The following is a 17,281-nucleotide window of genomic DNA, read 5'->3' on the forward strand; positions in this document are numbered from 1 at the left end:
ACTAGAGGGGTCCCCAGCAGGAGGATGGAAGTCCTGATTCCTCTATATAGATCTTTATATCACTAGAGGAGTCCCCAGCAGGAGGAAGGAGGTCCTGATTCCTCTATATAGATCTTTATATCACTAGAGGGGTCACCAGCAGGAGGAGGGAGGTTCTGATTCCTCTATATAGATCTTTATATCACTAGAGGGGTCCCCAGCAGGAGGATGGAAGTCCTGATTCCTCTATATAGATCTTTATATCACTAGAGGGGTCCCCAGCAGGAGGAAGGGGGTCCTGATTCCTCTATATAGATCTTTATATCACTAGAGGGGTCCCCAGCAGGAGGAAGGAGGTCCCCATTCCTCTATATAGATCTTTATATCACTAGAGGGGTCCCCAGCAGGAGGAAGGAGGTCCTGATTCCTCTATATAGATCTTTATATCTCTAGAGGGGTCCCCAGCAGGAGGAAGGAGGTCCTGATTCCTCTATATAGATCTTTATATCACTAGAGGGATCACCAGCAGGAGGATGGAAGGTCCTGATTTCTCTATATAGATCTTTATATCACTAGAGGGATCACCAGCAGGAGGATGGAAGGTCCTGATTCCTCTATATAGATCTTTATATCACTAGAGGGGTCCCCAGCAGGAGGAAGGGGGTCCTGATTCCTCTATATAGATCTTTATATCACTAGAGGGGTCCCCAGCAGGAGGAAGGAGGTCCTGATTCCTCTATATAGATCTTTTTATCACTAGAGGGGTCCCCAGCAGGAGGAAGGAGGTCCCCATTCCTCTATATAGATCTTTATATCACTAGAGGGGTCCCCAGCAGGAGGATGGAAGGTCCTGATTCCTCTATATAGATCTTTATATCACTAGAGGGGTCCCCAGCAGGAGGAAGGAGGTCCCCATTCCTCTATATACAGTATCTGACAAAAGTAAGTACGCCCCTTCCATTCGATCTTTCCATGTGACGACACTGAAGAAATGAGACTTTGCTACAATGTAAAGTAGTGAGTGTACAGCTTGTATAACAGTGTAAATTTGCTGTCCCCTCAAAATAACTCAACACACAGCCATTAATGTCTAAACCACTGGCAACAAAAGTCAGTACACCCCTAAGTGACAATCTCCAAATTGGGCCCAATTAGCCATTTTCCCTCCCCGGTGTCATGTGACTCGTTAGTGTTACAAGGTCTCAGGTGTGAATGGGGGAGGTGTGTTATATTTGGTGTTATCGCTCTCACTCTCTCATACTGGTCACTGGAAGTTCTACATGGCACCTCATGGCAAAGAACTCTCTGAGGATCTGAAATAAAGAATTGTTGCTCTACATAAAGATGGCCCAGGCTATAAGAAGATTGCCAAGACCCTGAAACTGAGCTGCAGCACGGTGGCCAAGACCATACAGCGGTATAACAGGACAGGTTCCACTCAGAACAGGCCTCACCATGGTCCACCAAAGAAGTTGAGTGCCGTGCTCAGCGTCATATCCAGAGGTTGTCTTTGGGAAATAGAGGTATGAGTGCTGCCAGCATTGCTGCAGAGGTTGAAGGGGTGGGGGAGGGGTCAGCCTGTCAATGCTCAGACCATACGCCGCACACTGCATCAAATTGGTCTGCATGGCTGTCATCCCAGAAGGAAGCCTCTTCTAAAGATGATGGACAAGAAAGCCCACAAACAGTTTGCTGAAGACAAGCAGACTAAGGACATGGATTACTGGAACCATCTCCTGTGCTCTGATGAGACCAAGATAAACTTATTTGGTGTCAGATGGTGTCAGGCGTGTGTGGGGGCAACCAGGTGAGGAGTACAAAGACAAGTGTGTCTTCCTATAGTCAGGCATGGTGGTGGGAGTGTCATGGTCTGGGGCTGCATGAGTGCTGCCGGCACTGGGGAGCTACAGTTCATTGAGGGAACCATGAATGCCAACATGTACTGTGACATACTGAAGCAGAGCATGATCCCCTCCCTTCAGAGACTGGGGGGCAGGGCAATATTCCAACATAACGACCCCAAACACCTCCAAGATGACCACTGCCTTGCTAAAGAAGCTGAGGGTAAAGGTGATGGACTGGCCAAGCGTCTCCAGACCTAAACCCTATTGGGCATCTGTGGGGATCCTCAAACAGAAGGTGGAGGAGGGGAAGGTCTCTAACATCCACCAGCTCTGTGATGTCATCATGGGGGAGGGGAAGAGGACTCCAGTGACAACCTGTGAAGCTCTGGTGAACTCCATGCCCAAGAGGGTTAAGGCAGTGCTGGAAAATAATGGCGGCCACACAAAATATTGACACTTTGGGCCCAATTTGGAGATTGTCCCTTAGGGGTGTACTGACTTTTGTTGCCAGCGGTTTAGACATTAATGGCTGTGTGTTGAGTTATTTTGAGGGGACAGTAAATTTACACTGTTATACAAGCTGTACACTCACTACTTTACATTGTAGCAAAGTCTCATTTCTTCAGTGTTGTCACATGGGAGGGGTGTACTTACTTCTGTCAGATCCTGTAGATCTTTATATCTCTATATAGTCACCAGCAGGAGGATGGAAGGTCCTGATTCCTCTATATCGATCTTTATATCAGACCCATCACTGTACTCTGCACTGGTCACAGAACCCCTACTGCACTCTGACACTCTCTGTACTGTCTCTGTGCTGTCTCTGTACTGTCTCTGTACTGTCTCTGTGCTGTCTCTGTGCTGTCTCTGTACAGTCTCTGTACAGTCTCTGTACTGTCTCTGTACTGTCTCTGTACTGTCTCTGTGCTGTCTCTGTGCTGTCTCTGTACTGTCTCTGTACAGTCTCTGTACTGTCTCTGTACTGTCTCTGTACTGTCTCTGTGCTGTCTCTGTACTGTCTCTGTACAGTCTCTGTGCTGTCTCTGTGCTGTCTCTGTACAGTCTCTGTACAGTCTCTGTACTGTCTCTGTGCTGTCTCTGTACTGTCTCTGTACAGTCTCTGTACAGTCTCTGTACTGTCTCTGTACAGTCTCTGTGCTGTCTCTGTGCTGTCTCTGTACAGTCTCTGTACTGTCTCTGTACAGTCTCTGTGCTGTCTCTGTGCTGTCTCTGTGCTGTCTCTGTACAGTCTCTGTACAGTCTCTGTACTGTCTCTGTGCTGTCTCTGTACTGTCTCTGTACAGTCTCTGTACAGTCTCTGTACTGTCTCTGTACAGTCTCTGTGCTGTCTCTGTGCTGTCTCTGTACAGTCTCTGTACTGTCTCTGTACAGTCTCTGTACTGTCTCTGTACTGTCTCTGTACTGTCTCTGTACAGTCTCTGTGCTGTCTCTGTACTGTCTCTGTACAGTCTCTGTGCTGTCTCTGTACAGTCTCTGTACTGTCTCTGTACTGTCTCTGTGCTGTCTCTGTACTGTCTCTGTACTGTCTCTGTGCTGTCTCTGTACTGTCTCTGTACTGTCTCTTTATTGTCTCTGTACTGTCTCTGTACTGTCTCTGTGCTGTCTCTGTACTGTCTCTGTACTGTCTCTGTACAGTCTCTGTACAGTCTCTGTGCTGTCTCTGTACTGTCTCTGTACTGTCTCTGTGCTGTCTCTGTACTGTCTCTGTACAGTCTCTGTGCTGTCTCTGTACTGTCTCTGTACTGTCTCTGTACAGTCTCTGTGCTGTCTCTGTACTGTCTCTGTACAGTCTCTGTGCTGTCTCTGTACTGTCTCTGTACTGTCTCTGTACTGTCTCTGTGCTGTCTCTGTACAGTCTCTGTACTGTCTCTGTACTGTCTCTGTACAGTCTCTGTGCTGTCTCTGTACTGTCTCTGTACAGTCTCTGTACAGTCTCTGTGCTGTCTCTGTACTGTCTCTGTACAGTCTCTGTGCTGTCTCTGTACTGTCTCTGTACAGTCTCTGTACAGTCTCTGTACTGTCTCTGTACAGTCTCTGTGCTGTCTCTGTACTGTCTCTGTACAGTCTCTGTGCTGTCTCTGTACTGTCTCTGTACAGTCTCTGTGCTGTCTCTGTACTGTCTCTGTACAGTCTCTGTACAGTCTCTGTACTGTCTCTGTGCTGTCTCTGTACAGTCTCTGTACTGTCTCTGTACAGTCTCTGTGCTGTCTCTGTATTGTCTCTGTACAGTCTCTGTACTGTCTCTGTACAGTCTCTGTACAGTCTCTGTGCTGTCTCTGTATTGTCTCTGTACAGTCTCTGTACTGTCTCTGTACTGTCTCTGTACTGTCTCTGTACAGTCTCTGTACAGTCTCTGTACTGTCTCTGTGCTGTCTCTGTACTGTCTCTGTGCTGTCTCTGTACAGTCTCTGTACTGTCTCTGTACAGTCTCTGTGCTGTCTCTGTATTGTCTCTGTACAGTCTCTGTACTGTCTCTGTACAGTCTCTGTACAGTCTCTGTGCTGTCTCTGTATTGTCTCTGTACAGTCTCTGTACAGTCTCTGTGCTGTCTCTGTACTGTCTCTGTACTGTCTCTGTCACAGTCTCTGTACTGTCTCTGTCACAGTCTCTGTACAGTCTCTGTACTGTCTCTGTACTGTCTCTGTGCTGTCCCTGTACTGTCTCTGTCTCTTTGATACTCATTCCATGCCTCAGGCCCTGGTGACATCTGACCTCTCTCAGACAGTCCCAGTCTATTCCATCCCCATCATTTCCCAGGATCCCCGGCTACTCACTGGTTACAATCCCGGCAAGTCCAATCACATAGCAGCCATCTTCATCATCGTCATCCGGAGGCTTCTCACCCAGAGCATCCACAAACCTGGTCACCGCCTGGGACACCAACATGAAGAACTCCACACATTTATCCTGGAAGGAGAGGCAGAGGATAAGGGAGACCATGGACATCAAGGACTGTACACAGGACATTATGTGACCATGGACATCAAGGACTGTACACAGGACATTATGTGACCCTGGACATCAAGGACTGTAGACAGGACATTATGTGACCCTGGACATCAAGGACTGTAGACAGGACATTATGTGACCCTGGACATCGAGGACTGTAGACAGGACATTATGTGACCCTGGACATCTAGGACTGTAGACAGGACATTATGTGACCCTGGACATCTAGGACTGTAGACAGGACATTATGTGACCCTGGACATCAAGGACTGTAGACAGGACATTATGTGACCCTGGACATCAAGGACTGTAGACAGGACATTATGTGACCCTGGACATCGAGGACTGTAGACAGGACATTATGTGACTCTGGACATCTAGGACTGTAGACAGGACATTATGTGACCCTGGACATCTAGGACTGTAGACAGGACATTATGTGACCCTGGATATCTAGGACTGTAGACAGGACATTATGTGACCCTGGACATCAAGGACTGTAGACAGGACATTATGTGACCCTGGGCATCGAGGACTGTAGACAGGACATTATGTGACTCTGGATATCTAGGACTGTAGACAGGACATTATGTGACCCTGGACATCTAGGACTGTAGACAGGACATTATGTGACCCTGGACATCTAGGACTGTAGACAGGACATTATGTGACCCTGGACATCGAGGACTGTAGACAGGACATTATGTGACCCTGGACATCAAGGACTGTAGACAGGACATTATGTGACCCTGGACATCTAGGACTGTAGACAGGACATTATGTGACCCTGGACATCGAGGACTGTAGACAGGACATTATGTGACTCTGGATATCTAGGACTGTAGACAGGACATTATGTGACCCTGGACATCTAGGACTGTAGACAGGACATTATGTGACCCTGGACATCTAGGACTGTAGACAGGACATTATGTGACCCTGGACATCTAGGACTGTAGACAGGACATTATGTGACCCTGGACATCTAGGACTGTAGACAGGACATTATGTGACTCTGGATATCTAGGACTGTAGACAGGACATTATGTGACCCTGGACATCTAGGACTGTAGAAAGGACATTATGTGACCCTGGACATCAAGGACTGTAGACAGGACATTATGTGACTCTGGATATCTAGGACTGTAGACAGGACATTATGTGACCCTGGACATCTAGGACGGCACACAGGACATTATGTGACCATGGACATCTAGGACTGTAGACAGGACATTATGTGACCCTGGACATCTAGGACTGTAGACAGGACATTATGTGACCCTGGACATCAAGGACTGTAGACAGGACATTATGTGACCCTGGGCATCGAGGACTGTAGACAGGACATTATGTGACTCTGGACATCTAGGACTCTAGACAGGACATTATGTGACCCTGGACATCTAGGACTGTAGACAGGACATTATGTGACCCTGGACATCGAGGACTTTAGACAGGACATTATGTGACCCTGGACATCAAGGACTGTAGACAGGACATTATGTGACCCTGGACATCTAGGACTGTAGACAGGACATTATGTGACCCTGGACATCGAGGACTGTAGACAGGACATTATGTGACTCTGGATATCTAGGACTGTAGACAGGACATTATGTGACCCTGGACATCTAGGACTGTAGACAGGACATTATGTGACCCTGGACATCTAGGACTGTAGACAGGACATTATGTGACCCTGGACATCTAGGACTGTAGACAGGACATTATGTGACCCTGGACATCTAGGACTGTAGACAGGACATTATGTGACCCTGGACATCTAGGACTCTAGACAGGACATTATGTGACCCTGGACATCTAGGACTGTAGACAGGACATTATGTGACCCTGGACATCGAGGACTTTAGACAGGACATTATGTGACCCTGGACATCAAGGACTGTAGACAGGACATTATGTGACCCTGGACATCTAGGACTGTAGACAGGACATTATGTGACCCTGGACATCGAGGACTGTAGACAGGACATTATGTGACTCTGGATATCTAGGACTGTAGACAGGACATTATGTGACCCTGGACATCTAGGACTGTAGACAGGACATTATGTGACCCTGGACATCTAGGACTGTAGACAGGACATTATGTGACCCTGGACATCTAGGACTGTAGACAGGACATTATGTGACCCTGGACATCTAGGACTGTAGACAGGACATTATGTGACCCTGGACATCTAGGACTGTAGACGGGACATTATGTGACCCTGGACATCGAGGACTGTAGACAGGACATTATGTGACTCTGGATATCTAGGACTGTAGACAGGACATTATGTGACCCTGGACATCTAGGACTGTAGACAGAACATTATGTGACCCTGGACATCTAGGACTGTAGACAGGACATTATGTGACCCTGGACATCTAGGACTGTAGACAGGACATTATGTGACCCTGGACATCTAGGACTGTAGACAGGACATTATGTGACCCTGGATATCTTGGACTGTAGACGGGACATTATGTGACCCTGGACATCTAGGACTGTAGACAGGACATTATGTGACCCTGGACATCTAGGACTGTAGAAAGGACATTATGTGACCCTGGACATCAAGGACTGTAGACAGGACATTATGTGACTCTGGATATCTAGGACTGTAGACAGGACATTATGTGACCCTGGACATCTAGGACGGCACACAGGACATTATGTGACCCTGGACATCCAAGACTGTAGACAGGACATTATGTGACCCTGGACATCTAGGACTGTAGACAGGGCATTATGTGACCCTGGACATCTAGGACTCTAGAGAGGACATTATGTGACCCTGGACATCTAGGACTGTAGACAGGGCATTATGTGACCCTGGACATCTAGGACTGTAGACAGGACATTATGTGAACCTGGACATCAAGGACTGTAGACAGGACATTATGTGACCCTGGACATCTAGGACTCTAGACAGGACATTATGTGACCCTGGACATTGAGGACTGTAGACAGGACATTATGTGACCCTGGACATCTAGGACTGTAGACAGGGCATTATCTGACCCTGGACATCTAGGACTGTAGACAGGACATTATGTGACCCTGGACATTGAGGACTGTAGACAGGACATTATGTGACCCTGGACATCCAAGACTGTAGACAGGGCATTATGTGACCCTGGACATCTAGGACTGTAGACAGGACATTATGTGACCCTGGACATCTAGGACTGTAGACAGGGCATTATCTGACCCTGGACATCTAGGACTGTAGACAGGACATTATGTGACCCTGGACATCCAAGACTGTAGACAGGGCATTATGTGACCCTGGACATCTAGGACTGTAGACAGGGCATTATGTGACCCTGGACATCTAGGACTGTAGACAGGACATTATGTGACCCTGGACATCTAGGACTGTAGACAGGACATTATGTGACCCTGGACATCTAGGACTGTAGACAGGACATTATGTGACCCTGGACATCTAGGACTGTAGACAGGACATTATGTGACCCTGGACATCTAGGACTGTAGACAGGACATTATGTGACCCTGGACATCTAGGACTGTAGACAGGACATTATGTGACCCTGGACATCTAGGACTGTAGACAGGGCATTATGTGACCCTGGACATCCAAGACTGTAGACAGGACATTATGTGACCCTGGACATCCAAGACTGTAGACAGGACATTATGTGACCCTGGACATTGAGGACTGTAGACAGGACATTATGTGACCCTGGACATTGAGGACTGTAGACAGGACATTATGTGACCCTGGACATCTAGGACTGTAAACAGGGCATCATGTGACCTTGGAACAACTCAGACTGTACATGGGGCATCCTGTGACCTTGGACCATAGATGACGAGATGTCATTCCAGCTTGGACAACTAGGACTGTAGATAACACAAAATTTGACCCTGGACAACTAGGACCACTGATGGGGTGTTACGTCTTCTGGGAACAAATAGGACTACAAATGGGGTGTCATGTGACCCGGGAACAGCTAGGAATACAGATGGGGTGTCATGTGACCCGGGAACAGCTAGGACTACAGATGGGGTGTCATGTGACCCGGAAACAACAAGGACTACAGATGGGGTGTCATGTGACTCGGGAACAGCTAGGACTACAGATGGGGTGACATGTGACCCGGAAACAACAAGGACTACAGATGGGGTGTCATGTGACCTGGAAAGACTAGGACTACAGAACGGGTGTCATGTGACCCGGGAACAACTAGGACTACAGATGGGGTGTCATGTGACCCAGGAACAGGTAGGACTACAGATGGGGTGTCATGTGACCCGGAAACAACAAGGACTACAGATGGGGTGACATGTGACCTGGAAAGACTAGGACTACAGAACGGGTGTCATGTGACCCGGGAACAACTAGGACTACAGATGGGGTGTCATGTGACTCGGGAACAACTAGGACTACAAATGGGGTGTCATGTGACCCGGTGTAACGTGAGAATTACCTACCCCGTGAGAAAAACCTACCCTCGTCACTTCCGGCGAGGAACAGCTGAGCAGCGCAGCAGTGCGCATGCTCAGAGCCCCGGATACCTAATGAAAGAGCTGAGGACCTGATTAGTGCGCATGCGCACTAGTATGAAACGAGCACGGTGTCCGTGAAAAAAACCTACCTACGCGGGGGTTACAAAAACAGCTGTGCTGCAATATCACTCATCTCCGCTCCTGTCCCAGTCACTTCCCTGCTCTCGGCTATTAAATATTAAAGCGGCTGGCGGCTCCGTGATTTATCTTTTCATACAGCCGCCGCCACTTTTATATTTACTAGGCGAGAGCAGGGAAGGGACAGGGACAGGAGCGGAGATGAGTGATATTGCAACACAGCTGTTTTAATGTAACTGCTCGTGTTACATACAGTGCCGTGCAACCGGAAGTGACGAGGGTAGGTTTTTCTCACGGGTAGGTAATTCTCACGGAACACCGGGAACAACAAGGACTACAGATGGGGTGTCATGTGACCCGGAAACAATCAGGACTACAGATGGGGTGTCAGGTGACCCGGAAACAATCAGGACTACTAATGGGGTGTTAGGTGACGTGGATAGCTAGGACTACAATTGGGGTGTCATGTGACCTGGATAGCTAGGACTGTAGATGGGGTGTGTAATGGTATCGCACACCGGATATCCTGCGCTGGGATACGAAAGCAACCATTTTGTTTAAAGCAGCCATGACGGGTAGACCAGAGACCACTGACTCAGAGATATTTTCCTTCCCCCCTCTCTCTCTCCCTCAGACTAATTAGCCTCCACCTTATTCTAATTAACATGCGAGCTTCAAAAGGAAGTCTTATCTCAAGCACATCCTGGCCGGGTCATAATGAAGCAGACCTTATCTCAAAACGCAGACAGAGGTCTGAGCAGATGTCCAGTGAGGCTGCTTTGTAAATTCCACAAGGCAAATTGTTAATTAGAATTTAACACATACATCTAACAATTTAAACCCATTTCATAAATGAAGACAGGAACATGACACATTAAAACAAAGTATACTGTACATTTGAATGCCACATAAAATACTGATCGTATTAAGATCACACATCATCACGTTCGATCCTATGGAAGACAAGCTAGCTGTCAGATGCCTTACGGGTCAGAGATTATTAGGAGATAACCTATGTTTGGTGTCTATGAAAATAGAATTCAATACTGCACAAGAATATATCAGTTTCATGAATGTAACCATTACATATTTCAAGATATGAATTCTGTTGTAAAATCTGTCTAAACGGGAGGTCCCTTAGCAGTTTATGAGCCCCCGGGGCCGCCCATGGCCCCAGTGTTTATTGGTCAAGGATTTCTGGTGACACCCCCTGCGGGTCAGAGAAAAAGAGAGGAGCTGATGGAGCTCTGGGTCTCATGTAACATCAAGGAAAGGAACATCTATCCATTGGAGACCGATCACACATGTTCAGCTTCTGGAACTCTGATAATACCAGGACCTTGGCTGCAAGTATTTCATTTCTAATTCTTATCTATTCTTTTAAATTGCTGTATTGTGTCTCTATTTCTTTGTAACCCATTTTTCTGTAAATATTTTTATTTGCACCAATTTTAACCCTTTTTATAATTAAACCTTATTTTGAAAAGTCTTAATTTTGTCTCTAAACTCTTAATGCAAACTAACCAAAGAACCTGCCTCTTGAAAAACGCTACTGTATAGAATAAATCTTCTGGGCACTCCTGTCTGAGGTGACAGGGTGTGTTACAGACAATTATTCTTAAGTCATAATTGGTATTTCTAAGATTACAAGTGTCCTCTGGGCTCATCATAACGTAGAGGTGGTGGCAGAGAAAGGGTTAATGGTTTAATTAGCCCGGTGACAATTGCTCTCAGCCTGCTGGCATCTAGATTGTGGTCCCGCAAGCTGGACAATTTGTGTGCCGGGTGCAGCTGAGAGTGGCATTGTTACGCAAGTGACGGCAGGGTGTGAGATTGCCTGGTCTTTGGCCACGAGTGGGATGAGAAGGCCAGGGGTCTGATACCCGCCACCATCACAGGGTGTCATGTGACCTGGATAGCTAGGACTACAATTGGGGTGTCATGTGACCTGGATAGCTAGGACTGTAGATGGGGTGTCATGTGAACTGGGAATGGCTAGGACTGTAGATGGGGTGTCATGTGACCCGGGAATAGCTAGGACTGTAGTTGAGTTGTGCCCCAGATTATATCCCTCCCCCATCCGGCTCACAATGTAGCTCCATCACTCACCATTCCCAGAATGCTCTTCACCGTCTCCTCTCTGTTTGAGACGCTCCAGAGTAACGTGCAGAGTGCAGATCCCATGTGAGCGCAGAAGTCGGACGGTTGGACAGATTTCTCCCTTAAGGTGGACAGCTGGACCAGCAGAGACAGATTCTCCTGTACCAATACAAGGACAAAGAGGTCCCATGTGGCTCACAATGTATACTCTACTACTGGGGGAAAAGTCCTCCTCATATTCATAGAACACAGGGGATACGGTGTCCCTCTATAATATATAACATGGGGACAGAGGAGAGGATAGAAGAGTGAAGTATGAGGACAGAGGAGGGGATAGAAGAGTGAAGTATGAGGACAGAGGAGGAGACAGGAGAGTGAAGTATGAGAACAGAGGAGAGGATAGAAGAGTGCAGTATGAGGACAGAGGAGGGGATAGAAGAGTGAAGTATGAGGACAGAGGAGAGGATAGAAGAGTGAAGTATGAGGACAGAGGAGGGGATAGAAGAGTGAAGTATGAGGACAGAGGAGAAGACAGAAGACTGAAGTATGAGGATAGAGGAGAGGATAGAAGAGTGAAGTATGCGACAGAGGAGAAGATAGAAGAGTGAAGTATGAGGACAGAGGAGGGGATAGAAGAGTGCAGTATGAGGACAGAGGAGGGGATAGAAGAGTGAAGTATGAGGACAGAGGAGAGGATAGAAGAGTGAAGTATGAGGACAGAGGAGAGGATAGAAGAGTGAAGTATGAGGACAGAGGAGAGGATAGAAGAGTGAAGTATGAGGACAGAGGAGGGGATAGAAGAGTGAAGTATGAGGACAGAGGAGGGGAAAGAAGAGTGAAGTATGAGGACAGAGGAGAGGATAGAAGAGTGAAGTATGAGGACAGAGGAGGGGATAGAAGAGTGAAGTATGAGGACAGAGGAGGGGATAGAAGAGTGAAGTATGAGGACAGAGGAGAGGATAGAAGAGTGAAGTATGAGGACAGAGGAGAGGATAGAAGAGTGAAGTATGAGGACAGAGGAGAGGATAGAAGAGCGCAGTATGAGGACAGAGGAGAGGATAGAAGAGTGAAGTATGAGGATAGAGGAGGGGATAGAAGAGTGAAGTATGAGGACAGAGGAGAGGATAGAAGAGTGAAATATGAGGACAGAGGAGAGGATAGAAGAGCGCAGTATGAGGACAGAGGAGAGGATAGAAGAGTGAAGTATGAGGACAGAGGAGGGGAAAGAAGAGTGAAGTATGAGGACAGAGGAGAGGATAGAAGAGTGAAGTATGAGGACAGAGGAGAGGATAGAAGAGTGCAGTATGAGGACAGAGGAGGGGATAGAAGAGTGAAGTATGAGGACAGAGGAGAGGATAGAAGAGCGCAGTATGAGGACAGAGGAGAGGATAGAAGAGTGAAGTATGAGGACAGAGGAGGGGAAAGAAGAGTGAAGTATGAGGACAGAGGAGAGGATAGAAGAGTGAAGTATGAGGACAGAGGAGAGGATAGAAGAGTGCAGTATGAGGACAGAGGAGAGGATAGAAGAGTGAAATATGAGGACAGAGGAGAGGATAGAAGAGCGCAGTATGAGGACAGAGGAGAGGATAGAAGAGTGAAGTATGAGGACAGAGGAGGGGAAAGAAGAGTGAAGTATGAGGACAGAGGAGAGGATAGAAGAGTGAAGTATGAGGACAGAGGAGAGGATAGAAGAGTGCAGTATGAGGACAGAGGAGGGGATAGAAGAGCGCAGTATGAGGACAGAGGAGAGGATAGAAGAGTGAAGTATGAGGACAGAGGAGGGGAAAGAAGAGTGAAGTATGAGGACAGAGGAGAGGATAGAAGAGCGCAGTATGAGGACAGAGGAGGGGATAGAAGAGCGCAGTATGAGGACAGAGGAGAGGATAGAAGAGTGAAGTATGAGGACAGAGGAGAGGATAGAAGAGTGCAGTATGAGGACAGAGGAGGGGAAAGAAGAGTGAAGTATGAGGACAGAGGAGAGAATAGAAGAGTGCAGTATGAGGACAGAGGAGGGGATAGAAGAGCGCAGTATGAGGACAGAGGAGAGGATAGAAGAGTGCAGTATGAGGACAGAGGAGAGGATAGAAGAGCGCAGTATGAGGACAGAGGAGAGGATAGAAGAGTGAAGTATGAGGACAGAGGAGGGGAAAGAAGAGTGAAGTATGAGGACAGAGGAGAGGATAGAAGAGCGCAGTATGAGGACAGAGGAGGAGATAGAAGAGCGCAGTATGAGGACAGAGGAGAGGATAGAAGAGTGCAGTATGAGGACAGAGGAGAGGATAGAAGAGCGCAGTATGAGGACAGAGGAGAGGATAGAAGAGTGAAGTATGAGGACAGAGGAGAGGATAGAAGAGTGAAGTATGAGGACAGAGGAGAGGATAGAAGAGTGAAGTATGAGGACAGAGGAGGGGATAGAAGAGTGAAGTATGAGGACAGAGGAGGGGATAGAAGAGTGCAGTATGAGGACAGAGGAGAGGATAGAAGAGTGAAGTATGAGGACAGAGGAGGGGATAGAAGAGTGAAGTATGAGGACAGAGGAGAGGATAGAAGAGTGAAGTATGAGGACAGAGGAGGGGATAGAAGAGTGAAGTATGAGGACAGAGGAGGGGAAAGAAGAGTGAAGTATGAGGACAGAGGAGAGGATAGAAGAGTGAAGTATGAGGACAGAGGAGAGGATAGAAGAGTGAAGTATGAGGACAGAGGAGGGGAAAGAAGAGTGAAGTATGAGGACAGAGGAGAGGATAGAAGAGTGAAGTATGAGGACAGAGGAGGGGATAGAAGAGTGAAGTATGAGGACAGAGGAGAGGATAGAAGAGTGAAGTATGAGGACAGAGGAGAGGATAGAAGAGTGAAGTATGAGGACAGAGGAGAGGATAGAAGAGTGAAGTATGAGGACAGAGGAGGGGAAAGAAGAGTGAAGTATGAGGACAGAGGAGAGGATAGAAGAGCGCAGTATGAGGACAGAGGAGGGGATAGAAGAGCGCAGTATGAGGACAGAGGAGAGGATAGAAGAGTGCAGTATGAGGACAGAGGAGAGGATAGAAGAGCGCAGTATGAGGACAGAGGAGAGGATAGAAGAGTGAAGTATGAGGACAGAGGAGAGGATAGAAGAGTGAAGTATGAGGACAGAGGAGAGGATAGAAGAGTGAAGTATGAGGACAGAGGAGGGGATAGAAGAGTGAAGTATGAGGACAGAGGAGGGGATAGAAGAGTGCAGTATGAGGACAGAGGAGAGGATAGAAGAGTGAAGTATGAGGACAGAGGAGGGGATAGAAGAGTGAAGTATGAGGACAGAGGAGAGGATAGAAGAGTGAAGTATGAGGACAGAGGAGGGGATAGAAGAGTGAAGTATGAGGACAGAGGAGGGGAAAGAAGAGTGAAGTATGAGGACAGAGGAGAGGATAGAAGAGTGAAGTATGAGGACAGAGGAGAGGATAGAAGAGTGAAGTATGAGGACAGAGGATGGGAAAGAAGAGTGAAGTATGAGGACAGAGGAGAGGATAGAAGAGTGAAGTATGAGGACAGAGGAGGGGATAGAAGAGTGAAGTATGAGGACAGAGGAGAGGATAGAAGAGTGAAGTATGAGGACAGAGGAGGGGAAAGAAGAGTGAAGTATGAGGACAGAGGAGAGGATAGAAGAGTGCAGTATGAGGACAGAGGAGAGGATAGAAGAGTGAAGTATGAGGACAGAGGAGGGGAAAGAAGAGTGAAGTATGAGGACAGAGGAGAGGATAGAAGAGTGAAGTATGAGGACAGAGGAGAGGATAGAAGAGTGAAGTATGAGGACAGAGGAGAGGATAGAAGAGTGAAGTATGAGGACAGAGGAGAGGATAGAAGAGCGCAGTATGAGGACAGAGGAGAGGATAGAAGAGTGAAGTATGAGGACAGAGGAGAGGATAGAAGAGTGAAGTATGAGGACAGAGGAGGGGAAAGAAGAGTGAAGTATGAGGACAGAGGAGAGGATAGAAGAGTGAAGTATGAGGACAGAGGGAGGAGAGGATAGAAGAGTGAAGTATGAGGACAGAGGAGGGGATAGAAGAGTGAAGTATGAGGATAGAGGAGGGGATAGAAGAGTGAAGTATGAGGACAGAGGAGAGGATAGAAGAGTGAAGTATGAGGACAGAGGAGAGGATAGAAGAGCGCAGTATGAGGACAGAGGAGAGGATAGAAGAGTGAAGTATGAGGACAGAGGAGAGGATAGAAGAGCGCAGTATGAGGACAGAGGAGAGGATAGAAGAGTGAAGTATGAGGACAGAGGAGGGGAAAGAAGAGTGAAGTATGAGGACAGAGGAGAGGATAGAAGAGTGAAGTATGAGGACAGATGATGGGATAGAAGAGTGAAGTATGAGGACAGAGGAGAGGATAGAAGAGTGAAGTATGAGGACAGAGGAGGGATGAGTGAGGAAGAAGGGGGTAGAAGAGGGTTCTGGGTTGTTGATGTTTTCTCACCTCTTTGGCCCTCAGATATTCTCCTTGGGACGCCTCCAGACGGGCCCGGATGTGCTCGCAGTCCTGCTCCTTATCCCCCAGAGCTGGGGGAGAAAATGAAACTTCTTAGAGAAGTTCTAAAACCAAACTCCCCCAATATTCCAGAGCCGGGGTACAACGCCAACCGGTCCCAACACTGACATTCCCTCCCAAATCCCAACCAATGAGCAGAGGTTGAGGAGTAGTCATGTGACTCACCGTTTTCCGCGGACTCCAATCTCTGCACATTCTCCACCAGCTCAGAGTTCACAATCTGTGGCAGGAATTCCCTCATCTGCATCACCTCAGTGGTCAGACGCTCCAAGTCCCGCCTCCTCACCAGGACAAACTCCACCTCTGAGGAACTTGACATCTGGTCCAGCAGTTATACAGGCAGTTTGTGTAGGACGATCGTATCTGTGAACAACATATTATGTGAGGAGGAGGAAAACCTACGAAGGAGAATTTCTAATAGGTCTAAAAGTGGGAGATCGGACAGAACAGTCCAACCAAGTGCTATAAGATGAAGGAGTGTGCTGTATGATGGAGAAGATTGTGACCAATCCGAGGTGGTGGCTCTGCTGGGCTAAGACCAAGACAATCCTGTGGTGGTGGGGACATGAGGAGCAGAAGAGATGGATGGTGAATATCGCCCTCTACTGTCAGGAGATCCCAAGATGCACAAAGGGCCCCACCAGACACAGATCACTACAATCATCTTTCATTCAACTCCTGGAGATCTTCTGACCAGATCAATAATCTCATATCCACTCACCGGCCACTTTATTAGCTACACCTGTTCAATTGCGTGGTAACACAAATTGCTAATTAGCCAATCACATGGCAGCAACTCAATGCATTTAGGCAGCTAGACGTAGGGGAGACGACTTGCTGAAGTTCGAAGGGAAGAAGAGGGGTTTACGTGATTTTGAATGGGGCATGGTTGGTGGTGGCAGACGCTCTAGTCTCAGCATTTCTGGGATTTTCACACACAACTATCTTTCTGGATTACAGCGAATGGTGGGAAAAAGAGGAAAATTCCAGTGAGCAGTAGTTGTATAGGGGAAAGTGCCTTGTTGAGGTCAGAGGAGAATGGGCAGACTGGTTCCAGACCAATATCTGGAGGACACCCGAAGAGCAGTGGGAATACCAGTACCTCCATCTACCGTCATCACAGACCAATACCAGGAGGACATCTGGAGGGCGGTGTGAATACCAGTACCTCCATCTACCATCATCCCAGACCAATACCAGGAGGACATCTGGAGGGCGGTGTGAATACCAGTACATAGCTACATAGTTA

General features: G+C 47.6%; 1 protein-coding gene across 1 annotated transcript in view; it reads right to left on the minus strand.

Moving 5' to 3' along the window:
• Window positions 1-16,391, minus strand: part of HSF2BP (heat shock transcription factor 2 binding protein) — a 27,461-nt gene extending 11,070 nt beyond the window's left edge. The window contains exons 1-4 of the mRNA XM_082244695.1: window positions 16,198-16,391; window positions 15,961-16,043; window positions 11,521-11,670; window positions 4,619-4,751 (exon numbers count right to left, since the gene is read on the minus strand). Of these exons, the coding sequence (XP_082100821.1) occupies window positions 4,619-4,751; window positions 11,521-11,670; window positions 15,961-16,043; window positions 16,198-16,351 (520 nt within the window). The 5' untranslated portion in view covers window positions 16,352-16,391. The remainder of the gene's footprint in view (window positions 1-4,618; window positions 4,752-11,520; window positions 11,671-15,960; window positions 16,044-16,197) is intronic.
• Window positions 16,392-17,281: the final 890 nt, after the last annotated feature.

Source organism: Pelophylax lessonae (genome assembly GCF_965119305.1).
Source record: "Pelophylax lessonae genome assembly, chromosome: 2".
NCBI lineage: Eukaryota > Metazoa > Chordata > Amphibia > Anura > Ranidae > Pelophylax > Pelophylax lessonae.